Consider the following 27917-nt stretch of genomic DNA (forward strand, 5'->3'; position numbering starts at 1 on the left):
GATTTAATTTGAATCCCTTAAGGAATTTGATTTATTTGAAACATTTATTTTATTTAACTTACAGGTGCATGTGAAGGCCAGAGGAGAACTTGCTTAGTCAGTTTTATCTTTCCACCATGAGGGTTCAGAGCATCTTACTTAGTAACTCAGTAACTTGTTGGTCAGGACCTTTACCTGCTGCAGCATCTCACAGCACTAGTCTGAGTGAGCCTGGACAAGGCAGTTAGCACAGTGGAGATTCTCCGGCTCCAAAGAGGATGCTGAACTGACTGTGGACTGCACTGGGCAAGAAGGACTGGGGATACTTTTCTTTCAGACACATGCATCAATGTAGAAGGGATAGAAAGCAGCCCCACAATGGGAGACAGACATTAGGTCTGCAGCCCCTTAGTAGTTTTAATTTTCATATCTCTGACAGCCAATGATGTTTCACACTTTTTCAAATGTTAATTAGTAATTCTTATTTTATTTTTGAGAATTGTATTCAGTTCCATGGCCCATTTTTTATTGGGTTGTTTGTTTACATAATGTTTACTTTAAAATTCTGTATACATTCTAGCTAATTCTCTATCAGATTTATAGCTGGCAAAGGTCTTCTCTCCGATTCTCTGGGGTGCTTTTTCTTTGTCTGACAATTTTTTTATACAAAATATTTTTGTTTCATGAGTTCCCAATTATTCATTATTGCCCTTATTTGCTGAGCTACAAGAATCTGATCCAGAAAGTCCTTGCCTATGCCTCTGTCTTATTTGTTGTAAACTAATTGTTGGGGACTCTATGTTTTCAACTATAAATATGCAATGTCTGGTCTCACGTTGAGGTCCTTGGTCTATTTGGGGTAGATTTTTGTGCAGGGTGAGAGACAAGAATCTAATTTTGTTGTCCTACATGTAGCTGTCCAGTTTCCCAGCACTGTTTGTTGAAGATACTCCTTTCTCCAATTGATTTTTCTCAGGTGATTTTGTTGAAAATCAGATGTGATGGGGGAAGGTAATTGGTTAATTATAATAAACCAACTGCTTGGCCTCATAGCTTAGAACATAGGTGGGTGGAATAAACAGAATAGGATGCTGGGCGGAAGAGGAAGTGAGGTTAGACTCTGCTCTGCTTCCAGAGAGACCCGACAGCTCTGCTGGAGCAGAGACGCCATGCTCAGCTCTCCCAGGCAGATGCACGCAATGAAGCTCCTCCGAGTAGGCTAGAATCTTCCCGGTAAGCGCACCTTGGGGTGCTTACACACATCATTAGAAATGGGCTAGTCCAGGTGCGAGAATTAGCCTATAAGGGCTAGAGTTCATGGGCCAAGCAGTTCTTTAAATGAATACAGCTTGTGTGTTGTTATTTCAGGCATAAGCTAGCCAAGCGGCCGGGGTTTTGGGGACGCAGCCCTGCCGCCGCTCTTATTTAAACACAGATGGTTGTAGATTATGGCCTTGTAGCTGGGACCTCTACTCTATAGCATAGATCTGAGTCTGTTTTTGTGCCAGTATCATGCTGTCTTTATTTCTATGGCTCTGTAGGGTAACTTGAAAACAGGCATGGCATAACCTCCAACAATACACTTTTTACTTGGGATTTCTTTGACTGTCAGGGTGTCTTTACTTCCATATAAATTTTACAATGTTTTTCTATTTCTGTGAAGAAAGGCATGAGAGTTTTCATTGGGATTTTATTGACTCTGTAGGTTTCTTTACAATAAAACAGCCATTTTCACAATATTGCTTCTTCTAATCCACGAGCATGGGGAATCTTTCCATCTCTCTGTGTCTCTTTAGCGTATTTCTTAGATGTTTCAGTTTCAATGTAAAGTCTTCCAGGGCCTTGGTTAGCTGTATTCCAAGGCATTTTTTTTTCTTTTCTTTTTTGGTAAAGCTATTTTGAATGGGATTGCTTCCCCAATTTCTATTTCAGATTGTTTGTCATATGTATATAGGAAGGCTACTTGTTTTTGTGTATTAACCTTGTATCCTGCCACTTTGCCTGCTTTGGGGATCCTTTTCCTCATACTGTGTTGCTTCATCCAACCTTAATACAATTGCCCTTAGGACAGACTTTTCCTGAAAAAGAAAAAGGATACTTATTCTACACTCTCTCCTGGGTATAAGAGTTTATGTGGGATGAAACGTGTTACCCCTATTTTAGTCAAGAAATCTTTACAATTGGTTAATAGAATCACAAGGACTCGTCCTGAAAATTGCAATGATTCCTTACATTTATTAGATCCCACTATAGTTGTTGCCACTATGGCCTTTTTTTTTAAACCTATCCTAGGACTTGTTGGATTACAGCAAGAGGTTCCTAAAATAGCCTGTCTAATTTCAAAAGCTGCTAATATTGCAGCAGTAATATTTGCCAACTTTAATCAAGAAATGAGATTGAGGACAACTGTTCTACAAAATAGAGATACTATAGACTCTCTGTTACTTAAACTTAATCTTGGTTGTCAACAATTTACTGGAGTGTGCTATTTAATATCTCTGATATTTTTCTCGTACTATTGACAAACAAATTGATCATTATGTAAGGAAATAGACAAAATCTCCGAGACAAATTTTGACTGGCCACTTTGACTAAGATGCCCCCCCCCCCTACTTCAACAGCCCACTAATGTTCCATTTACTGGTCATTGTAATTAGGACCTGTACTCTGCAATGCGTGACTTGCTCAGTCACGTGCCAGACAAACAACTCTAGCACCATTGCTACTTAAGGACATTTTTTAAGACAGTCTCCTCTCAAGGAGTTGACAGAGATACATAAATCCAGGGCCGAATTAGGAACCTGCCTGGCTCCATTTGGAAGGCAGGAGCCATTACACTGTACTGTTATTATGAGTTTCTATCTCTGATTCCTGAAACTGACCCCGCCCCAACCCATGACCTTGATGTGTTTTCCTCCCTGCTTACCCTAATCCTCCCTAATCATGTGACAACAACATGGTGTAGGCCTGGTTTTATTGCTGCTGTTTTTTTGTTTTCATAAGATTTTTCTGTAACTCTTACTGCTCCATTGATTTCTTTGCAAGTACTCCTGATTTTACCCCTTAAGAGGGCCTTAAGAAATGAACTCAGAGTTGCTCTATTTAACTGGACCAGGGGGTAGTCTCTGGCCAGCTCTCAGGTGCACTGCAATAAAAATCAAACTTGCTTCAAATTTGGCTCAAAATTGTGAAAGTTGTCTTATTCTCACACAGTGGGATTAACAGAGGGGGACATCACTTGGTCTGTCCCAAATGGGAGAAATTCTTGTATTGAAGTCACACACACACACACACACACACACACACACACAAATGCAAAGAAACTATATTAAAAACTGTAAAGAAATGCATCAACTCATAATAGTAAACACATCAAAATAATTTCGAATCTCTAACCAGCAACCCTAAGTGACAGAGAAATTTGGGGCAGTGAATCTCAAGCCCTAAATGTAAGTCATTGCAGTTAATATTACTATATCCAAAAGCTATCTTTAAAAATTGACAGAAAAATAAGAAAGTTTTAAGACAAGCACAAATTCTGACAGTTATGACTAGAAATCTACTACTCTAGAACATACCTAAGTGAATACTGTATGCAGAAGAAGAAAAGGACAGTCTCAGTCCGTGACATCACAGGGAAGAAAGAACCCATGAGAGAATAGTGAACAGGGGAGGAATCAGAAAGACTGCATCTTGTCCAGCACAGTGAACCTGCAGATATTGGGGGGTGGGCAAGGACATCTAATCAACTAAAAAAATAGCCAAGATTACAGAATTTAGCAAGCCTCTCTCAATGGTTATCTTCATTATAAATAATATCAAATGTAAAAGAATGAAGAAGAGCTGACTGGATTAAAAACAAACATAAAACTTTAAACATTTAAGTTCCGTGTTCTCTCAACTAATATGAGATATGAATATTCAAACTGTCTCACCCACTGAGCATAACCAAATCCCTGAATAGAATGCAGAGAGCATCTCACTGAGGCTCTGAAAGAGGGAACGGTGGAGTGTCCATCCCTAAGTAGAACATCTCTACCATATCCCCTGGTCTTAGGGTTTCTCTTGCTGTGAAGAGACACCATGACCATGGCAACTCTTGTAAAGGAAAACATTTAATTGGGGTGGCTTATAGTTTCAGAGGCTTAGTCCATTATCATCATGGTGGGACATAGTGGTGTGCAGGCAGACATGGTGCTGGAGAAGGAGTTGAGAGTGATCTACAGACAACAAGAAGCTGTCTGTGTTGCTCCGTGTAGCTTGATCATAGGAAATCTCAAAGCTTGCACCCCAGTCCAGTAACAACTTCCTCTAACAAGGCCACAGCTCCTGATAATGCCACTCCATATGGGGACCAATTACATTCAAACCCCCATATACTTCTAGTCATATGGCTCAGGGAGCACCAGAGAAGAGGCAGAAAAAAATGTAAGAGCAAGAGATTAGGGTAGCAATAAAATAATATCTTCTGAATATAACAAGGAGGTGGTAGTAATGAATTCACAGAAGTGGTGGTTGTTGGTACAAATCCACACAAAATCAAGTCTTCAACACTCCGGCATGGAGAGGGAAAGGGATCATGGAGTCCTACCCATAGATGAGGCAGTTGATGATGCTGAAGGAAAGTTTTTTTTTTTCAATGGGATGGCCCATGGTGATTGCTCATGTGCCAATGAATGATATCTTCACCCATGGGCATATGGGAAGCACTACTGTGATGTAGTTGATTAATCGTCTTACCAACATGATTGCCCAGAGGTGAGCTGAAGGGGATGATTAAGGAAGATGCCAAATTTGGAAGTGAAAAGCCTTAAGAACCTAATCCTATACAAGAATTGTAGGCTACTGAGGAAAGCTGCTATCAGGAGATGTTGTCTTCTCGTTGTCCAGTGACAATGATTAGCCCTGAAAACATACATACATGTAACATTACACAGATTGAACAGGTTACGTTTATGAATATAACTGCATATGTGTACATATATGTTTGGAAAAACAGTAAAAGAAAAGGCCATGACTTTGAGGGAGAGTGGGGAGTGGCATATGGGAGGGAGCGGAGGGAGGAAAGGAAAGAGAGAAATGTAGTAATTAAATTATAACTCGCCACCCCCTAAAACAGCAAGACCTGTCCTCAGATGCTCATACACATACAAAGATGCATACTTTTAAAATAATAAACTAAATCTTCTTTTAAAAGTCTACAGAGATGGCTCAACAATTAAGGGCACATTCTCCTCTCATGGAAGGCCTGAGATCACAGACTGCGGGGCAGCCCCCAGCAGCATAGGACTCAAAGCAAAGCCACAGAGTCAGCACATTCTAAGACTTTTATCTGAGGGGGCTAGGGAAAAAGATACTCTCTCTCGATGGATTCCTTCTTTATTCTCTGTTCTGTATTCTTTGTACTGTATAGTTTTTTTTTACAGCTTATAAACCCCAACCAAGTTTTTCCAATCACTTTAGGATTTACACCACTGTTGCATTCTCTTTTTCAAGTGAATGATTACAATGAATACAAAACAAAGTTAAAAACATGTTTTCTATATGCCTTATATAGTTCAACATTTTACATATTGCAGGTGGATAACAAATCATCCCAGGAACCCACAAACAGTCTTACCCAAGCAACTATAGATTAACCATGTAGATGAGCAAGATATTCATCTCAGTCAGATCTTTTACTGACAAGATGTATAGTTACAAAAAAAGGGACCAATTACTTTATTGCTTTTCTTGCATGTTGATCTCATAAGGAATCGCAAGCCCAAACTTTTATATATGAAAAAGAATGAGTTAGCTCTATTTGAATTCTTTAAGGTACAGACCTACTCATCAAGAGTTTTTGTTTTATATCAGAAGACTGTGGACAGAAATGGGTATAAAGAATTAATCATCACTTTTGGTCATCAACTAATCCTAGCAAGAAAAACTTGTCAGCTAATAATCAGACTGCTTTGTTCTTGTTCCCTGAAAGAGTTCCTCACTCAACTCTGTGCCTTCCTAAAATTTTAGTTATCTTTCTGGGTTTTTCACCTCAAAACTACTTAACAGAAACATCTTAGTCTAACTTTAAGTTATTTTCAAAGCCTTGTTTCAGCTGTGCAAACAGAAACCTGAGAACACATCTCCCAACATTAAGATTAAAAGAATTTAAACTAGTCGTCGACTGGGACTTAATTGATTTTCTTAATCATTAACCTAAATCACAGTTTATATGGCTCCTCAATAGAAATTCATGTGTTCCTAGCTGTGTAACACTTCCTTGTTTTATTTTTAATCATCAAAACTCTATTTAATCTGACAGTATTATTATCAATTAGACAGTTCAGCTTAGGAAGAAATCATCTTCATAAAAACCCACAAGTAAAATACCCAGAAGAGCAGAATGTTTTCATGAGATAAACACACTGCATTATAGCCAGTGGAGATCTACCCAAACCCATCCACACCATATCAGATATCAGAGAAGACAGCACCACAATTCTGTAAAGGCACAGCAGAAGCAAAAGACATTCTGGGGTCTGTGGTCTCAGGGCCTATCTTTCAGATAGATTCACTAATCAGTCAGTTACCTCCTAATATGCTGACACTTTGAACTTCACTTGTCACCTGCTACTCCACTGATATGAGCAGCAGCAGCCTGAGTTCAGGACTCAGCACCCACACTGGGAAACTACCCAAAGCCCCAGAGCTGCAGAGGTTTCCAAAGTCTTTGATCTTACCAGGCATTACAATTACTTGTGTATTGATACAAAGAGATGCACAAGCACGTGTGCACATGCAATCCCCCCAGATACATACAGATGCACATACAGAGAGAGATACATACACACACAAGCACACACACACACACACACAGTGCATAAAGCAATTGCCATGCAGATATGAGAACCAGAGCTCAATCTTCAGAATGTACACAAATATTGAGTGGATGTGGCAGCCTCCTTATAATCCTACACTCAAAATCCAGAGAATGTGGAACCAAGGAGCAAGCTCACTAGCTAGATTGTATAGACATCCAAGTAGTGGGTAGGATTGAGAGACCTTCCTTGATGAAAAAGGTAGAAATTAATTGTGGTAGGAGAGCAACATAAGTCTGACATGCCAACACACATGGGAACACGCATAGCACACATACAGACACATTTTAAATATAAAAGAGAGTCTCCAAAGGTAAATAAAAAACATGTCTTAAAAAGTAGAGAACATTAAAAGGGTCATGATTCTTTTCTCAACATTATATAACCAGTAAGTATTCTTGGTGGGGAGATTACAGAGCAGCTGAGCTGTCAATCCTGCAGGGGGCTCCGTGGCTGCAGTTGTGGTGAATCATTGCTCTGCTGAGGGAGGCTGATTCAGTGATGCAGCTGCCATTGAGTGATCAGTGCTCCTGTAAGTTACACTCACCCTAATAAACCCACTCATTCATGTAGCTAGACCCGGAAGGTTTGTTTTCCTTGGTCTACCATAGGTGCCTATCTGGGGTCATTTGTTTGTGTTTCCCTGGGCAGATTTTACAACACAATTGCTGCATTGAAAAGGAACCAGAAGAATCAAAGGTGAGTTAAGGAGGTGTGGTTGTCTTGTCTTCACAATGGGTGCTGACAATTGGAAGTGAGGCTGTCCATGTAATTGGCCCCCTCAATCCCATATTCAGATATATGTGAATACAAACTAGATATATGTGAATAAAAAAGGGTAGATCTTGGTGTGTTGCTGGGACAAAGAATCCTGTCCATTTTCTATAGTGTTGTGTACATGCATCCCAACTAGGGGTGGGTAATGTCCTAGCTTGGTAGGTGCAGTGTTAATATTCACATGCAAAATGCATGCAGGTGAAGGTCCTAGGTTTCCCAGTGCATTGTCAGAAGAGTGTATGTAAATTCCAAGCCAAGTGAAGTCCCAGGATGTTAAGTCATTCTCATGTATGTGACTGCCTGAATGGGAAGACAGGGGACAATAAAAGTTCCAATAATACCCTAATAAACTCACTGGGTCATTATAGCAGACCTGGGTGGAATCACTTCTTTAGTTTGTCATCAGTGCACTAAATAGACATTACTTCATCTCTTCAGGAAAAGTCAGACAGGGGTGGGGATGTTTGGGCATCAATAGCCATTGTCACAATATTCAATTCAGTGTCACAGGCCCCAAGAAGGAATTTGTACATTGTTTTAGTTTGTTTCTGTACTGATGTAATTAAACACTAACCAAATCAGCTTGAGGGAGCAAAGGATTCAATTGGCTGCCAGGTTACAGTCTACCATCGAGGGAACTTAGAGTTCTGCCAAGGCAGGAACTGAAGTAGACTGTGAAGGAACACTGCTTCCTGCCTTGCTCTCCAGGGCTTGCTCACCCTGCTTTCTCACACATCCCAGGACCACTTTCCTAGGAATTAGGTCTCACCATAGTGGGCTGGGTCCTCCTACATCACTTATCAATCAAGAAAATGTCCCAGAGACATTCCCATAAGCTGATCTGATGGACAGAATTCTTCAGTTGAGAGTCCCTCTTCCAGCTGAGCCAATGTGGCTCAAGCCTCTAATCATAGTAGATTAGGGAGGATGAATCCTCCTCCCCAGGTATGTCTAGGTTTGTATCAAGTTGATAAAAGCTAACCAATATATCAAGCAAAGGTAAACTTCCTCACAATGATGTCTTAACTAAGGACAAAGAAACCTTTCCTCTTGTGTAGTTTCCTCTAAGAGTCCATATAAGATCATCTTATGAGTAACATGAATGGCCATGAAGCCTGGAAGTGATGAAATGTCTAGTCAATGTGTGGTGTAGTCTCGTGTTTGTGACACCAATGTAGCCTCCCAGACAAAGACTCCATCATATCAATCAGATTATTCAAGTTCCCTTTATATCTACCAAATTGACATCTTTCCTTTTTCAACCATTCTTCTAGTATTGAAAAACTGGAAATGATTTGTGCCTCATGTGTTTTGTTCCTCTTGTTGTTGTTGATGATGATGATGTTTGGTTGGTTGGTTCATTTTTTATTTGTTTGTTGGTTTTCTCATAGTAAAGAAAATAGTACATTTCAAGCAAAAAAAAAAAGGAAAACAAAATTCTTAGAAGTCTATCATGTGGGTGGGGTAAATAAAACTTTATGTGCGATATATTGAACTTTTGAAGATTTGGCTCAAATCAGTGATTACTGTTTCACCTCACCAGCTTTTCTAAAGGGTCCAGGTATGATGTCATCCACAGGAAACCACAGCCACATGTGTTTAAAACTGTAGTGGAGTGATGATCCTGTGCTTAGGGTCTGTGGCAACTAGGTTTGCATTCATTCTTAAACCTCAGGATAGTACAGATCACAAATACACACAAACACACACCCACATGCGTATACACCAGTTGGTGGAATCAGACGATATTTCTAGTTGCTCATTTCCAGGAGAAAAGATGTGGTAATAACTTTGTCTGTATGGAACAGAGCACAGCACTGACATGTCTCTAACAGAAAAGGGATGCTCCAGAGACTCACACTTGGTAGAACAGGACTCTATTACAGCATGAATCATAGTTGCCAAGAAGATAGCATTTGAGACCCCCCAGTGATGAGGCTTGCTGTAGTAGTGACTCTGAACCCTGGATATAAGGACATGGTAGTGACTAGGCTCTGTAAAGCCAGATGATAAGATACAATAAAATAAGCTGAAAATGACAAGTCATCGGAGGTCTTTGGGCAGTGATTACATGGGGTGATAGTCAATTTAGATGCCATTAGTTTTTAAGAAGAGGACGGCAAGTGTTCTTCGCATATGACTGGTCTTTGAACAAATCCTCAGTCATGTAAGACTGTTGATAACTGCTCTCCCTCAGGAGCCTGCATAGCACCCTCCAATACTGTGAAAACTATCCAGATGTCAGGAAGCTCTGGCTAGTACCATCAGTTCTCAATGTCTTGTGACTAAGTGTACGGTGTCTTCAGTGATAGAATCCTACCATCGAGTTCTGGTGAATCAAGAACAAGCAATAGATTGCATTCCTTGACAGTCTCTGGGATCTCCCTCCCTGATCAACAACTCAAGGGGAGGTATCCCACACTTGGCCCTGAGCTTCTTTGATGAGCTATGTCTTCTTGAATGAGCATCACCCTCTCACTTAAACCCCTTAAGCACACATAAAAAAGTAGGATTCAGTATAGTGTTCTCAGATACCCTCAGTTATTGATTCTTTCCCCAAATCCCTTCTCCTCGGCCCTGCCCTCTCATGCTCCTGCCTACTTAAATCATCTCCATTATCACCACCCTCTTTATACCATTTGTGTTCTGCCAACCCCTTTGGCATTATTAGTCTCGGTTCTCTTTCAGAACAAACCAATGGAATGAATATATGTATATTATACATACATAGTATGCAATAATTTATTAAGGCATCTTACATTGTAATAGTATCAACACATGAATCACAGTTAAGAGGTTTAGAACTTGCTGCTGGTTCGATATTTGATGGGGCATGCCTCACCAGTTCAGGTAGACCCACAATGGCTGTCTTTCACTAGGCAGGCCAACAACCCCATAGTATTTTGGACCACAAGACTGGGTAACTCCAAGGTCCCAATCTGGCACTGAAATTCTGGAAGCTTCCTTGAAAGCCACTGATGCAGAGTCCAATATGGAAGCCTAGAAACGATTGTTCTAATATCAGTGAAGAAATTGTGGCTGAGAAATTCAGACCCATGTCCCACCTTATCTGAAGGTCAGACAGTTTGGGGAATAACAATGCTTAATCCCACATTCTAGCACAGGAGGTGGCCACCTGGCCCCTTTTTGAAGTGAAGTAAATTCAGTGCCATCCTGACAGTTGGTCAGGATATGCTAATGTACCTCTGCTCCTACCTGGGGAGGAGGTGCTTTCTGTCTATGTAATCAAGTGTTGACCAAGTGTAGCTGACTTGAGTCATCCTTCTACCTAGGCAACAGGATGCTGATGAAGGGAAGTCTCACGCTTAATGTTAATTAAACCTCACCAACAGAACACAAGAGAGGGAAGAAAGAATCTAAGACAATGTACAGACTACTTGTTAACCTTGAGGAGAGCTTCATGAAACTTTTATGTTTCTATACTTTCTAAGACTTGTGATTTTTATTTACTTCCTAAATATTATTTTATATTTAAAATGTGTCCCTGTGTGGGGTGTACATGTTTACGTGTGTGTGGACATGTCAGGCTTATGTTGGGTCTCCTGCTCAGTTACTTTCTACCTTTTTCACCAAGGCAGGTTCTCGCAAATGAATCCTGAGCTTGTAGATCAACACAGTCCAGCAAGTCAACCTGCTCCATGGTTGCACTGTTTCTGCCTTCTGAGTGTGGAAGTACAAGGTGGCTGCCACATCACTGAACATTTATATGGGTTCTGGCAATTGAGCTCTGGTCCTCATACATGCATGACAAGTCCTCCATTAGAATGTTTGATTAGCTGATTAGTAGGAATTAGCTACAATGTACTTATTCATATCTTTTGTGTGTGTTTGTGCATTTTGGGTGTTGTATATGTCCATTCGTAGATGTGTGCATGTGTGTGCGTGTGTATTCAAGTGTGCAGGCGAATGTACCAGACTTTATTTTGGGCCACTAATTAGCTCCCAATCCATGACACAGAATTATTAGCTTGAATGCTGATCCTAACTTTGACTTTTTTTTGCTTAGCATACAACTTCTTTTTTGTTCTTTTTTTTCTCTCAGTTTTCTTAGGCCCTACATAAAAGTCCTGGCCCCATGTTGGAATGAGAAAATGTACCATGGTTTTTACACAAAGTAATATTCTGCAGCATAAAAATTGTAACACATCTTTGCACACTTAAAAGAATATTTCACAACAGGTGTAATTGAAAGACAGAGAGGCAGGCAGAGAGGGGAAGAGGGACTTGGGTTGTCAGACTGTGACAAAGTAAGAAGCATGGTCCATATCTTTAGGTGTCTCCATGGTGATAGTGGTTTGGCTAAAGAAAATATGTCAGAAGGGGGAATTCATCTAATGACTTCTTGATAGTAATTGTTTGTTCTTGTCATGGTCAGTAGCTGTGGTGAGTTGAGTTTAAACTGCTTTCTTAAATTTGTCTAAGGAGAACTTTGGCGTCTTCAGTCACTGTGTTAAGGAACAGAAATTGCAAGTAAAAGGTTTTCCTAAAGTAAACACCTGAAGCTAGGAGCCCACCATTACCTAAGGCAAGTTTCTCCAAATATCTCAAAAGCATTTCTCTGAATGTTTCTTCTTTCTTAGTTTCTAACAAATAAGGAGATTTAATGATTTTTTTCAGTTGTTCAACAGGCACTTGGGAATCCTTAGCCATGACTTGCAGGGATGCATCGTCCACTCCAAAGAGGACTCGGTAGTGGTTTAATTTCTCCTTCAGTTTCTCCACATGATCCATGAGGATGTCCACTGTAGGAACAGTAGCCAAAATTCCAGCCTGGCAGGCTTCCAACCAGACAGTCTGCTGCAGAGACTTGTGCTTTCTGTCAATGGCTGGTTCTGTAATATTAGCCAAGGAAAGAATAAAATTGTGGCGCTTTTGAGCAGGAAGATCCTTTATCATTGTGTCCATCAGGACTGGAAAATCATAGTCAGATAAATGTCTGTTAGAAATTAAGAAAATCTGTGACACATCCATGTTATTCTGACAGAAGGTGTTCACACACATGCTTCTGATCTGCTGCAAGGTCTTTGCTCTGTCAAAGGTGCGTGATTTACATTTCTTCTCATTGTCTAAATCAGTGTCCACCTTGGTTCTCACAAAGTAATAATTCTTTTTCATCAATCTGATTGTTTTGGCAAGGTCTAGTTCAAGTTTTGTAAAATGTGTGGCACAAAGAATAATGAAGAAGTCATACTCTTGGAATTTCATTTTCTCCAGATAATCTTTTGGTAGAAAGTTCAGAGTTCCAATGCCAGGCAGGTCCCATAAAGTCAAAGTTTGAATTTTGGGGTGCTTGTATGGAGTTCTCCTCATAGTTGTTGGTACCACCCCAACTTCAGCTACATCTTCTTCTTCAGGTCCAACCCCCCTCAGGGCATTGATGAAGCTGGACTTCCCTGCTCCAAACTCTCCAGTGACAGCAATGTTTATTGGGGCATTATCAATATTTTTTAATGCATCCCTGATTACAGAGTTTGCCCCCTGAATGTTTCCTTTTGCCAGGTGTAACTCAATTGAATCGATGGTTTCCTGGGGAATGATTTTGCTTTCTTTCTTGGTTTTCTTAAAATATGCTGTAAAGCTGGACTCTAAATCTCTATGGTCTTCATTCTTAGATGTATCAGAGAATAACTGATCCATGACTCTTGATAAAAGGGCCCTGAAAGAAGGAACGGAGAGTAAGTTGCAAGAGATTCAAGATGCCTTTATGCTTAACATTGAGTTCTTTATGTTGCAATCTCGGATGTGTTCTGATGTTGACCGTATATATTATGCTGATTCTTTTCTTTTTTCCCCCACAGGCCAAAGCAGATTCTTTATTCATTAACCAATAAAAGCAACACATATAAAGAGGACTTCCCACACCTTCCCCCTTTCTGTTTAAATAAAAAGGAAGATTTTAACTTTAACATAGTAAAATTACATACAGCAAGACAAGTATCAAGCAAGAAATACACTTACAATATTTATATCTACTTGTTTATCATATTCTTCAACTCCATCAAAGATGCCAGAAGGATATACTATTACCTAAATAAACAGGAAGTGCATTGTAAGCAGCTTCCAAATCTATCAAGATAAAAGAGACTTCTTGCTGCCTGGACAATTACTCAAAGTTTTTCTGTATTGTTGGGGCATCCATCTTCAGCCTACAAGCCCATAATATCCAGAAGACTTTTCAATGAAGCAGGAAATTTCAAAGACAGTTCCACCTATAATGGCAGTTTGTCAGTCACTTTCTTTTGTGTCTTGCAGAATGTCTTGCAGACTCTTTCATGAAGCAGGAACCCGAAGGACCATCTCACCTTTAGGCAAGTTCATTTGCTGATTATTTTCAATCAGCAAGATATAAGATGCAGTCCTTTTGGAGGAGAAAAATCTCATTTGAGGAAGTGCCTCCATCAGATTGGCCCAGGAGCATACTTATTTTCTTCATTGAATATTGATGTGGGAGCTTCCAGCCCACTCTTGATGGTACCACCCCTGGACTGGGTAATTTAAGAAAGCATTATTAAACTATGGGGAGCAAGATAGTAAACAATATTCTCCTTGAAGCATGATTAATTAAAAACTCAGAGAAAGAAATTGGGGTTCAACCTTGTAACATGAGGGCCTGCTTATTGGGGTTTCTGTCCTGCCCAGTTCCTGCAGCCATTATGCCCCAAAGAAAATCACACAGAGAGTCTACATTAGATATAAACTGATTGGCCCATTAGCTCAGGCTTCGTATTAGCTCTTATAACTTATATTAGCCCATTAATCTAGTATATGTTAGCCACATGGCTCAGTACCATTTTCAGTGAGGCAGATCACATCCTGCTTCTGTGGTGTCTGGACAGGACTGTGGAAGAATTTGGGCTTCCTCCTTCCCAGAAATTGTTCTCCTTATCCAACCTCTACTTCCTGTCAGGTTGTCCCACCTATACTTCCTGCCTGGCTACTGGCCAATCAGTGTTTATTTAAAACATAATTGACAGAATACAGAATTGTCTTGCACCACAACCTGAAGGCCATAAGGACAAACCAGGCATCCATTTGGTTCTTATGTCTACCTTAGTCTGAAATGGTGATCCTGCTTCCAAGAATCTCAGAAAGAGATTATGTCTGAGAGCTGTCTCTTCCCATTTTATAATCCTCTCTAGGACTGGGATTAAAGGCACACACCACTGGGATTAAAGACGTGTACCACCTGGTTTCTATGGCATCTAGTGTGGCTACTGGGATTTAAGGTGTATGTTACCTCTGCCTGGTCTGTAAGGCTGATCAATGAGGCTGTTTTACTCTCTGATCTTCAGGGAAGCTTTATTTATTAAAAAACAAATAAAATGTCACATCATCTCCTATCGATACTGCCTCTACTCCTGCAGAGTTTCTGCCCAGACTTTCCCCCATGATTGACTGTGAACAGAGTGTGTAAGCCTGAAAAACCCTTTTCTTTAGAAATTCTTTTGGTCATAGTGTTTATATTATAATCAGAAAGGAAGCTAAAACAAATTTTACTAACTCTCGGTTAAACCCTTCATTAAATAAAAAATAATACTTAAGTAAATAAAAATAATATAAAATGTACAGGTATCCTTTTGCCAGCATCATCAAGTCATCAAGTATAAAATCATGAGTAACTGTGTTGCATCTAATTAGAACTGGAATATATTTTTTTGAAATCTGAGATGTCTTTACCATCTGTGCACACTTCCCTCAGTGTTTGCTTTCAAATGAATAGAAATTTAACATACATCTAATTTTGCACACTGAAAAGTAAATAACAATAAATGGCAATTGACCTCAGTGTTTAATCAATGCCAAATCTCTCTAATGATCACACAATCTCGTTTTGCCTGTGTTATTTTGTTTTTAAAATATTTCTGCAAGTTCAGCTATTGCGTTTTGCTGAAATAATTCTAATTTTGCCTAGATTTACTCTCCTTCTATCATTTTCCTGACATGGAACTCATCTCCATGAAGAATATAAACTTAAAATAATACAAACCTTCTTCTACCTTAAACTCTGCATTGAAATGAATTTATTTAATGCAATATTTTTGTGTCCTCAAGTCATCATTTAGATTCACTATTTTCTTTTAAACCTTTTATTTTATGAAAGCAGTCTAACTGAGCACTGGAGATGTAGTTCAATTGGTAGAGAGTTTTCCCAGCACGAATAAGGCCTTGAGTTCAATCCCCAGCACCTCATGAAACGTAGGTGCTTGTGGATCCCTGTAATTCTGGAACTCAGGGAGTAGAGTAAGAGGGTCATCTTTGGTAGTGAGATTAACCTGGGCCCAAGTTCATTACAAGGCTCAACAGGTAAATACACTTGCTGCCAGGTCTAAGGACCTGAGTATAATTGTTGGGCATTTAGCTAGCTCAGATTTCCTATTTCTACCCTTTATTTTCCACAAACCTGCCTACAAGACCTCCCATGACAGCACAATGGACCTCACAATCAGTTATGGAAACAGCAAATGCTCCATTGTCATCCTGGAGCCTCCTCTTTCTGTGTCACCCAGATCAAATTAGTTCACAGGCTTAGGCTCTATTTCCTAATCCACTTACAATTGATCATTCCTCCTCCTTTACCCTCTGCAAGACCTCCTCGATTCCAGCTTTGATTATGTCATCGATATTGCTACATTTCCTGGGATTGTTTCTGCAATAACATGGATGATCAATCAGCCAGAGTTATCCTAGTGACACTGACGTCATACCATGTCAAGGCAATTCTGACAGGCACCACAAGGATTTCCGTTTCCATCAGGGAACATTCATTGGGTACACAGTGCACATGCTCCATACATTATACCTTTGAATACTTTTTGCATTTCTGGAGCCTCTGGTGTCTGGATTCCAGCCCCTTGGTATCTTGGGCTGTCTTCTCATCTCATCACTTTGAACCTCGCGACTGCTTCTGTGTCTTTTCTTCTCTCTCAGTAACCACATGGCTATTAATTACCTTTCCCTAGGTCCTGCTTCAAGTAGGCAGGATTCAGGATTTATATTCACATTGGGATGTACAAATATGCCTTCCTCTTATCATTTGCCATCCTTTCATTATGTTTCAGTTTCCCCACTGCTGCATAGTGTGTATTTGTTTTTCATTTGCTGTTACCCTCCCAAAATATAATGAACCTCATGCATCATAAAGTGCTTTTGTCTTGTTCACTTCTTTACCATCAACATGCAGATATATCACCAGGCTATTAAAGGGGGCTGTGAGGAAAACACTTGGACTTTACTGTGAACACTTGTGCCTGTTCTGTAGTTCTAACTGCTCAGTGGGAACCTGAAGTCTTAGTAGATTCATAGACAGTGGGTGCCAACAGTCTGGGGAGAACATAAAACAGTGTAATACAAAACAGAGGTGTTCTTAGAATCTTGCTGTGTATGAGCACAAGTGCAAACAGACTCAGAACACATACAGCCCCTCTCCAATCTACAAGACAAATGGGTACAGCTGTGCAAGAAACCAGAGCTGCAGAACTTTGTTCAGTCTGACTGCAGGCACAGGATGGGAAGAGGTGGTAAAAAGACTGTCCTGAAAGGGAAGCTAAACAAGATTAGATAAACTACATAGCCTCATTTACTGTTGAATGTGACAGTCACCCACAGGACACAGACAGCATGTCCCTGAAACACACGAGTTGTTCTCACCTTTTCAGTTTTTCTCTCTCATTCTTTTAGTTCTAGCTCCAGGATCTGTGATACAGACTCCAGTTTGACAGTTGTCTGCAAGGTCTTTCCACCGAGTATGAACACAGGGAACGAGAAGGCTGTGACAGAGCAAGCATTACAATATGATGCCTGTCTATGTTCTCACTCCTTCCACTCTTCAACTGGATCTTGGGAGCTCAGTCCAGTGATCTGATGTGGGTCATTGCCTCTGTTCCCATCTGTTGTTGGACGAAGTTTCTATGGTGATATTTAAGATAATCATCAGTCTGACTACTGGGTTAAGGCCAGTTCAGACACCCTCTCCTCTATTGCTTATGGTCTTAGCTGGGGTCATCCCTGTGGGTTCTTGGGCATTTTTTTAGAGCCAGATTTCTTGCTAACTCCGTAATGACTCCCTCAATCAAGATATCTCTTTCCTTGCTCTTATATCTGTCCTTCCTCCATCTCGACTATCCCATTCTCTCAAGTTCTCCCCAACCCCCTTTCTTTCTACCCATGCCTCCTTGTTCCCAAATTTTTGTCTGTTTCCTATTTCCAGGTGGATATATATATATATATATATATATATATATATATGTAATTTGGTTCACCTTATTACTTAGTTTCTCTAGGATCCTGAACTATAGGCTTGTTGCCCTTTGTTTATGACTAGTATCTACTTATGAGTGAGTACGTACCAGTTTTTTGGGGTCTGGGTTACCTCACTCAGGATAATGTTTTCTAATTCTGTCCCTTTGAATGCAAAATTCAAGATGCCTTTTTTTTCTGCTGAGTGGTACTCTAATGTTTATATGTGCCACACTTTGATCCACTGAGACAGTTTGCTTGAGCTAACGGTAGCTCACCAACTCCAACTGGACTGGGAATGAATGAGCATGGGAACAACCAAGCACCTCTGAAGGGGGTTGACAGTTGGGGCAGACTGAGGGGCCACTGATAGTGACACTGGGATGTGTCTCTACTGCATATACTGGCTTCATGGGATCCTATTCTCTTTGGATGTAATCTTGCTCAACCTAGATGTAGTAGGGAGGGACTTGGACTTTCCACAGGGCAGGGTGCATGGCACTCCCTTAGGGTTGAGGGGTGGGGTGAGAGGCTCTGTGGAGGGAGAGGGAGGGGGCTGGGAGCAGGGAAAGGAGTGGGAATTTGGATTGGTATTTCTTTTAAGTAATAAAAAATAAGTAAATAAAAAAGTAAAAAAAATGATGCCTGCCTAAATGACAGCTGCCACCACACCTTGACAGAGATCATGCCCCTCACAGGTGGAGGGAAGCTCCTTAACACTCCTGCTTTACAATAAAGAAAACCACAGTAAAGAAGATTCTTCAGGCACAGATTTCCATAGACAGCTGCAGCAGTGTGCAGAGAGACCTCTTCTTCACAGATAGGAGGCCTTGGGATGTAAGGAATTAAATAGTTGACCATGAACTAGGAAGCATTTTTAGATGAGACTCAATAAACATCCTACACAATGCAGAGATACTCCATTACTTATTAACAACCATTTTTTTTTATTTTTTTGGAGAGGAATAAGAGACAAGCCAAAACAACTTGAGTTTTTACCCAAATCAATATTGAGATAGTTTCCTTTATGTCTACCTTAACTTGAATGATTCGTTCCAAACTGAGGCCCCCCACTTTCAGGACATGTTTCTAAATGTACTGTTACCTGTCATCTCTTTAGAGATGGTGAGGGTTCAAGGTAGATCTGAATGCTGCTGTCCACTTACCAGATTATCCTGTGTCCAGTGGGTTTGCTCACAGGGTTTAGCTGCAGGAACCACGCTCCACTGTGCTACAGTCTTTTCTCTTGTATCCCTTCTCTGCTTCCTCTGTGGATAAGCCGCAGGTTCAAGTCAGCAGGGCGGGACTTATCACTCTTCTGACTTCTGCCCCTTCCCTCTCAGTGTGTTTTTACCAATCATCTAAGCGTATGGATCTTGTTGTTTTTATGTATCACCTGTACTTCCAAGAAGAAGAAAGAGAAAGTGAAACTTTTGGCTGTTTTTCATTCTATTATCTCTTCATTTCTTGGCAGCAAATGATAGACAGTCATAAAATAATAACAGAGTGGAATGTAGCCTTTGGAATCGGGCAACATGGGCAAGTATCTGACTAGATAGGCAAGAACACAACCCTTGAAAGGTAATTTTTCTGATCCCTGACTTCACAAATGCAACCTGAACTGGTCACACAAAACATTGTCCCAAGTCCTGTGCAGAGGTCATTTTTTGTCTCATTCAAGAAAATACTCATTTTATCCCCCTCTAATTTCTCATGGTTGTAAATTCACATTTCTTAATTCTTCTCCTTCTCAATTCCCCTGTCTATGCTGCTATTCAGTCCAGCACAGCTTGGCAGGTCTTACACCTGCTGTCACAACCATGGTGAGTTCATATGTGGAGCTGCCGTGCTGTGTGCAGAAGACAATGCTTCCCTGTCACCATCCACCAACTCTGGCTCTTTCAGTCTTGTCATCCTCTCTCCCACAACCATTCCTGTGCCTTTAGAAGAAGCATTAATATATTCCATTTAGGGCTGGATAGTCTTTCATGTCCTAGTCTCTGTGTCTTGGTCTGGGTTGATGATCATCTGCTGCAAACACAAGCTTCCACGATGAGGGTTGAGAGATGCCTTGTATCATTATACCCATGGCTTCTATCATTATATCCGTATCCATCCTATGGGTATAACGATAACTCATTTGGAGGTAGCTTAATATTATGTTCATGACAATTACATAGTGGTAGTTTCATACAGTTACAGTTGTTCTCAGAGTTAATATAATACTCTGGGAATACCAGGGCAGAGAACCCTGATTGCTCTTTGGGCTGATGAGGGAGGGGGACTTGATTGGGGGAGGGAGAGGAAAAGGGGAGGCGGAGGTGGGGAAGAGACAGAAATCTTTAATAAATTAAAAAAAGACAGTTACATGTATATGAAACATTAAGTGGATCTCCTACTTAGATTTGTGTCCACTCCTCATGATGGTTCAATGTGCATATTAAATATTAAAAGAAAACTCTGAAAAGAAAAAAAAATACTCTGGGAATAGTATAGAGCTTACACAAGGCCTCCAGACCTCTTGTTTGAGGAATTATTTTCTGAAGTTCAACACTAAGAATTTCCCATCCATGTCTCACCTGGACACTTCCAATGCTTCATCAGCTTTATAACATTTTTTTTAAAGGAAAAGGGACAAGATAAAGTCAAATACTACTAAACTGAAGCAGAAAAAGAAAGGGTGAAGATGAGAGTAAAAAAATGGTTGCACAATACAGACAAAAAATAAATAAAAAAAATCAGATAAACATTTAAGGGGTGGTGCTGGAGAGATGGCTCTGGGTTTAAGAGCACGTGCTGCTCTTTCAGAGGAGCAGGGTTTTCTTCCCAGCACCCACATCAGGTAATTCACACCACCTGCCAAGCCAGCTGCAGGAGTTCTCATGCCTCTGGCCTATGCAACCCTCCAAATAGCATATATCACACAGATAAACACACATGCACACAATTAATAAAATAATTAATAAAATAAAATAGATCTTAAAATAACAAACGAGGAGACAGAAAATTAAAATAAAACCAAGGAAATATACCATCAAATGTATAGGCATAAAAATTAAGGGACGAAAGGGAAAACATTTGCTGTTCTTCTTCAGTTGCTCCTCCATCTTAGTTTTTAAGACAGGGTCTCTCCTTGAACTTGGAGCCCACTGACTCAGCTAGATGGGCTCTCCAGCAAGCTCCAGGAATGTTCTTCTTCCCATGCTCCCAGAAGTAGGTTTTGAACATGTTTCCCAACCTCTGAAGTTTCATGTGGATGCTGGAGATTCCAATAAATGTCCCCTTGTTTGCATAGCAAACACATACCTGACAGTGTCCTCCTAGTTCTCTCATGAGTGCAGTTCTATCTGGTCTGATAAGGTGGGCATTGAATACTGGCTATCTCATGCCCAATTCTCTCTGTAATGTCTGTCCTTTCTTCTTTATATCATGGAACCCTTTCATGTGGTGACCACGGGTTCCTAATGGTTCCTGTGGGACTGTCCACCAATGAATGACGACCTTGTGTTGCCTTGGATTATGTAACCTCTACCGCAAGGAGAACAGGCAGTTCTATTACTCTGTGCACTCGCCGCGTCCTCAGGTTCATTCAGTTATCCTCACATCCCACAGCCCCATGAACTAGGGGTGGGAGTCTCTGTTATTGTTTGTTTAAAAATTCCAGTTAGAGCAATTCAGTCTGTTGTGCTCCTTGATTCTCCTAGTGTCCTGTCATAGGTTATTCTTTAGGTCCCCAGCTGCTTGTTGAATCATGGAATTTCTTACTCTTTGTATGAAAAGGTGGGGCTTCAGGGTTATCTTTTATCATTTTTACCTTGTTTTTTTTCCTCTTTGTCCTTCAGTTCTTCCCATAGGTTCCAAGTTTTAGGATCCCAGGAAGACCTCTTTAGTACAGATCTAATGTAATTTGTGCTCCCTGCATTCTGCCACCTGTGAACTAGCAACACAATATCTCCATTTCATCTTCCTTTTATCTTTTGACCCCATCAGGTCAGTGCTGGTGTGAAAGACAGCATTTGCTTGTCCAAGGCTGATGCTGACTCTTTCTCTGTTATCTTTGACCTTGTTCATTGAGGCCAGTGCTCACAACTGAACCTAGAGCTTGCCTATAAAGTTAGATTAGTTATTCACCTTAGCCAGTTTGCACTGCAAATCCCTGGTCTCTGTTTGAGAGAGCTGGAGTTACCTGTATCCACTCACTTTGTACATGGGTTATAGGGATCTGACCTGCAGGGTTCTTGCCTGCACAGCAAGCACTTCATCCACCGAACCATGTCCCCAGTCCCTTCTTTTTGAGAATGAGACAATTTCAATGGAGACACAGCTATATAACAGCTCATATGTGTGCGTGTGATCATGTGTAAATGAGGGTGCTTAAACTCTTCTTTGCATGTTTAGAGTATAGAGGTTGACAGTGGCTGTCTTCCTTGATCATCCACCAATTTTTTTTTTTTTTTTCTTGAGATAGCGTTTCTCACTGAGTTTTGAGTTCATCTATTGCAGGGAAAGGAGCCTGCTTATTTTTCCCAACATCCCAGTTAGCTTAGCCCCGAAATAACCATACAGAAACTGTATTAATTAAATCATTGCTTGGCCCATTTGCTCTAGCCTCTTATTGGCTAACTCTCACATCTTGATTTAAAACATTTCTGTTAATCTGTATATTGCCACGTGGCAGTAGCTTACCAGGAAAGAGTCTAACCAGGTTCCATCTCCAGTGGATCCATGACTCTCTGACTCTACTTTCTTCCTTCCAGAATTCAGTTCTGTTTTTTTCCCGCCTACCCAAGTTCTGCCCTATCAAAAGGTCAAGGCAGTTTCTTTATTCATTAACCAATGAAAGCAACACATAAACAGAAGGACCTCCTACACCATTCATTAGTCAAGACAAGGTGGCCTGTGATTTCTTGAGATCCTACTGTCTCTACCTCCCAATGGTGGCATTACAAGTACATGCCATTTAACTCACCTTTCTTTATGGTTGCTGTGGGTCTGAGCTGAAGTCTTCATGCTTGTGCAGAAAACCGTTACCATTGATCTATTTCTCCAAGCATCAACTACTCATGTCTTAATTATTGCTGTTCATCACCAGCACTTTCAGAGAACCCAAAAATTTTTAAAATGTGACACAGTTTAATGTAACTCATCTTATTTCTTCCTTCTTTCTTGCTCCTTTTGGTCTGCATTATTCCTGGAAGGAATCATAATACTTTCTCATTTTGCAAATTTTATTTAGCTATGTTTTTACATTTGTTTGTTTGTCTCTCTGTGTGTATGTATAGGAGCGTACATTTGTCATGGTTTGTGGGTAGAGACCAGAGGATACCTTGTGGGAGCTTATTCTCAGCTTCTATCATGTGAATTCTGGGGACTCAGTTTAAATCTTCAGACTTGGCATACAGCATTCTTAATCACTGTGTGCTGATATTTTGTTTGTGCTCTAACAAGTAAAGCTTACCTGAAGATGAGAGTGAGAGGCTTGCTACTAGCTAACCACAGAGGTCTGGAGGTCTGTATAGACAGACAGGCAGTGATGTGGCTGGGCAGAGAGAGGAGGTGGGCAGCAAGGTGGAGACAGGAGTTCCTTTTCTTTTTGGTTAAGAGGTGTAGAAGATCTCTAATGGCTGGATGCTCTGCTTCTCTGATCTTTCTGCACTAGTCTCTATATCTGACTCTGGGTTTTTATTTATTAAGACCAATTAGAATTCCCACTACATCTAGCGCTCCAACTTTAGGGCACGAATTCATGAAAAAGCCGCTTGCTTGCCTGTGGTTTGTGTTCACACTCATAGACTGGAGCTATTCATGGTTGGAGTCACAGCCCTGACAGTCAGGTTCTTCTCTCCTTTTCCCTAAGATCTGAGCAGGTCTGGGATATTTCTTTGCGGCCTACATGCAGCAAACGCCTCAGAAGCCTGGGCTCCAAACACTGCCAGAGTTAGCCCCTCACCAGCAGCTGGTTCTCCCTTCAGGCAGCTCATGTTTCTTCCTGCATGATCCCTGGTGTGCATTTTTTAGACAGTGGGTTCCCTCTCCTGGTAGGTGTGAGCAATCCCTCCTGGGATTGCTGCCTTTAAATCCACTCAGGCTTCTACTGCTCTCCTCAGCAGCAGTCAGCTTTGCACTCCATCGTAGTGTACGTCATCATTGGCGGCGGATTTGCTGAGACAATTGGGAATTTTTAAAGGTGGGGGAATTTTTTTTTTAAATGAGAATGAGCACTTGAGAGGCAGAGGCAGGCAGATCTCTGGTGAGTTTGAGGCCAGTCTGGTCTATAATTTGATTTGCAGGACATCCAGGGCTATTACACAGAGAAACCCTTTCTCAAAAAACCTAAGGAAAAAAAGAAACACTTTGACAATGGTGGTTAGGTCTCTGTATAATAATACACTGGATGGTTTAAAATGGAACAATTAAATGAAAGAATAACTGATTTAGATGGAATTTATGTACTGTCAACTATAAACTTTTTCAGTTTTATTGCTTTTTCTCTTATTACTAAAGAAGTTGGTTAATCTGAGTGCCAAGATAAAAGTTTTAGAAAGTCTTTTTAAAACAGTTCTTAGAAACATTGAGAACCAGATAGAGATATTTAAAGGGGAACCAGTCTCAGCATTGCACTTTAAGCTTAGAGAGGAACAGCCTAAGGTTTTCAAACTTTAATTTATCCAGCAACTTTACAGGATCAACTGCTAAATGATAGGTTTCCCCAAGGCTGTGCAAGAGCTGAATGGACTCCTGCGAAAATGTTAGATTTAAGGAGATTCAAGGAAGTGATAGTCTCATATGGCATGCATTGACCTTTTGTGGAGCAGATGTTAAATTCATGGTTTAAGCCAGGCGGGAAACCCATAAGACAACAAACCTGACACACACTGCAGAGATATTCCATTATCTGAAACTTCTATTTACAAATCATTTTTAGGGAAAGGAATAATAGACAAGAAAATCAACTTTATATACTTTACCCAAAACAACATCCAGATCTTTTCCTTCAGAATCACCTCAACTCGAAGGAATGGCTAAACCTATCAATGATGCAGTCCTGTACACCTCCAACCGAAGCATCATAGCTTCCAAATTGAGGATCTCCACTATCAGGGCATATTCCTAAATGTCTTGTTACCTATCAGCTCTTGAGAGGAAAGAGATGATAAGGGCTTGACGTTAGATTTGAATGTCCCTGTCCCCTTTCTAGAAAATCCTTCAGGCACTGGATTCAGCTGCAGGAACCACTCCACTCTACTCCAGCCTCGCCACTTGAAACTCAGTCCTGCCTCCTCTGTGGAAAGCAGCGGGTGCAAGGCAGGTGGGCAGGACTTATACACTCCTCTGACTTCTTTGCCTCTCCTCCAGGCGTGTGTTGGCCTATCATAGAAGAGAATGGACAAGGCTGTTTTCAGAAACACTTGGATTTCCAAGAAGTGGAAAGTGAAACCTAACTATCAGCTGTCATTCATTCTATTAACCTTTTATTTCTTGGCAGAAAGAAAGCTCGACAGTTCTAAAATAATAAAGTAGGTAGAACGTGGGACTGGGAAGCTCAGTGGGAACATGGAAAAGCAGCGTACCAACTAGGCTGGAACACAACCCCTGAAAAATATTTTTCCTGTTCCCTGATAATACAAATGCATCCTGAACTAAAGTCACACAGCACATTGCCTTGGGTCCTGTGCCAATCAACATTAGTCCCATCCAAGACACAACCCAGATCCCTGCTCTGATTATAACCTTATGCCCTCACAAGATTCATATTACTTAATTCTTGTCATTCACCCCATCCCCCATCCTGCTATGATTTATTCTGGCTTGGGATTGACTGGCCTTACACAAGCTGTCCCAACCACCGTGAGTCACTGTGAGTTGATATGCGGCACTCCCTTTCTGTGTCCAGAAGATGCTGTTTTTTTTTTTTTTTTTTTTTTTTTTGTGGTCATCCACTACCTCTGGCTCTTCCAGTCTTTTCACCCCATTTTCCACAACCATTCTTGTGCCTTTGAGGTAGAAGGTACTTATGTTACTTTAAAGGCTACACATTTCTCAATGGCTTATTCTCTGCAACATGACCACGGTGGGTATCTGCATTGATTAGCATCTACTGAAAATAAGAACATCCATTGTAAGGCTGGAGTGATGTCTTAATCTATGCATATAATGATAAATCATTAGGAGGTGGTTTAATATTATGTCCACTTAACAGTACTATAATAGTCATTCTCACCTAAGGTGTATAAACAGTGTCCTTTAGGGTACCAGTCCTTTAGACTACTTCAAGGTTCAACAAGGTACTACAGCTGGAGAAGGAAAATGACTTAAGGGATCTGAGGGAAAGCAATTTCCTCACAGGCAATTTCCTCCATAAGTCTCTTTATTGTTCTCTCTTTATTGCACTCTATTCTCATTCATCTGTCCCATCTGTAATTTCTTAGCTCTAATTCTCTATCTCAATCCTAATTCCAATTCCAATTCTCTGCTATATACTCTCTTTTCTTTTTTCTTTCTTCATTTTCCTAAATCTGCTAATTTCTGGGAGGCTTCTTCTCTAACTTCTCTCTAGCTCCTGTTCCCACTTCTGTTAACTCTCTTTGTCATTACCCAGCCATAAAGACCCACAAAAACTTGCTGGCATGGGTAACCAAGCAACCTAGTAAACAGACAAGGGAAGTTTATGGTCCCTGCTCCATTATCACTTTTGTCAAATGTTAGCAAGCTTAAAAAGATTTTTTAGATCTCAAGTTTATATCTTTGCTCTAAGATCAGGTGTGTGTGTGTGTGTGTGTGTGTGTGTGTGTGTGTGTGTGTGTGGTTGCTTGATGCCTATCAGCGTCACCATTGGAGGTTTGTCTTCCTCCAGGCTGTGTGTAGATGGTTAGTTATTTTTTCCTGAGAGTAAGACACAAATAGTAAATCTCCTGAACTAAAGTCATCAGTGAAATGTTGCAATCGTAAAGTGAAGGATTGGGAATCTTTTAATACAAGGTTAGTTTTAGGTCATTGCTTTCCTTATCTATAGGCTAGGTAAAACCATCTCAGATATGGCCTATGGCTTTTGAGCCTGGCTGCCATAACATACAGAAATATGGGCCTACAGAGAAGGAATGAACATGGATGAGAAAGTATCTCCATATCAGCATAGAGAGTCCTTTGGGAGTATTCTCAGGAGTAATAAAGCTGGATTATGTGATAAATATACTTTTACTTTTTGGGGGAACTTCCACACAAATCACCTTAGTGACTGTATGTGTTTGCACACCCACCAGCAGGGATTGAGTGTTTTCTTTTCCCCACAGTATTTTGGGCCATTTGTAATTTTGTTTCCAGCTATACTGGCTGGGGGTAAAATCTCATGATAAAATAAAATTTCAAAGTGGTTGTGATTCTCATTTTCCTTATGGATAGGAATGTTACACCTTTAAAAGACATTTCTCAGGCAATTGTATTTCATCTTTTGAGAGCCCTGTATTTTGGTTCATGCTCCATTTTAATGTTGGGTTGCTTGTTTTCTTGATGTGAAACAATTCTTCATAGATTCTAGATACTAAGTCCCTGTTCAGAATAGAACTGGTAAAGATTTTTCCTGTTCTGTAGGCTGCCTCTTCACTCGGGTGATGGTGTCTTTTACAAAAGACATTTTTTTTAAATATAATTTTTTATTGAAAAAAAATTTTTTTCCGCCTCCTCCCCGCCTCCCATTTCCCTCCCCATCTCCCTTTTCCCCCCTCCTCCCTCTCCTCTCCCCATCCCCCCACTCCTCTCCCCCTCCCTCTCCAGACTGAGGGGCAGTCAGGGTTCCCTGCCCTGTGGAAAGTCCAAAGTCCTCCCCGCTCCATCCTGGTCTAGGAAGGTGGGCATCCAAACTGGCTAGGCTCCCATAAAGCCAGAACATGAAGTAGGATCAAAACCCAGTGGCATTGTCCTTGGCTTCTCAGCAGCCCTCATTGTCCGCCATATTCAGAGAGTCCGGTTTTATCCCATGCTTTTTCAGTCGCAGTCCAGCTGGCCTTGGTGAGCTCACAATAGATCAGCCCCACTGTCTCCGTGGGT

At 40.7% G+C, this 27917-nt stretch overlaps 3 protein-coding genes across 3 annotated transcripts in view; 2 read left to right on the forward strand and 1 right to left on the reverse strand.

Annotated features, from left to right (window-relative positions):
- LOC126511011 (interferon-inducible GTPase 1-like) overlaps positions 1-1111 on the forward strand; it is a 100290-nt gene extending 99179 nt beyond the window's left edge. The window contains exon 2 of the mRNA XM_050157829.1: positions 821-1111. The gene's annotated coding sequence lies outside the window, so the exon portion shown is untranslated. The remainder of the gene's footprint in view (positions 1-820) is intronic.
- LOC126511016 (interferon-inducible GTPase 1-like) overlaps positions 1-27917 on the forward strand; it is a 73562-nt gene that overhangs the window by 24101 nt on the left and 21544 nt on the right. The window lies entirely within an intron of this gene.
- Positions 10429-19259, reverse strand: LOC126511015 (interferon-inducible GTPase 1-like). Its single transcript, XM_050157834.1, has 3 exons — positions 19040-19259; positions 17286-17543; positions 10429-13293 (listed from the first exon to the last, which is right to left on the reverse strand). The coding sequence occupies exon 3, from the start codon at positions 13272-13274 to the stop codon at positions 12045-12047; it is 1230 nt and encodes a 409-aa protein (XP_050013791.1). The 5' UTR covers positions 13275-13293; positions 17286-17543; positions 19040-19259; the 3' UTR covers positions 10429-12044.

Source organism: Alexandromys fortis, unplaced genomic scaffold (genome assembly GCF_014885135.2).
Source record: "Alexandromys fortis isolate MF-2015 unplaced genomic scaffold, M_Fortis_MF-2015_v1.1 scaffold_94, whole genome shotgun sequence".
Classification (NCBI taxonomy): domain Eukaryota; kingdom Metazoa; phylum Chordata; class Mammalia; order Rodentia; family Cricetidae; genus Alexandromys; species Alexandromys fortis.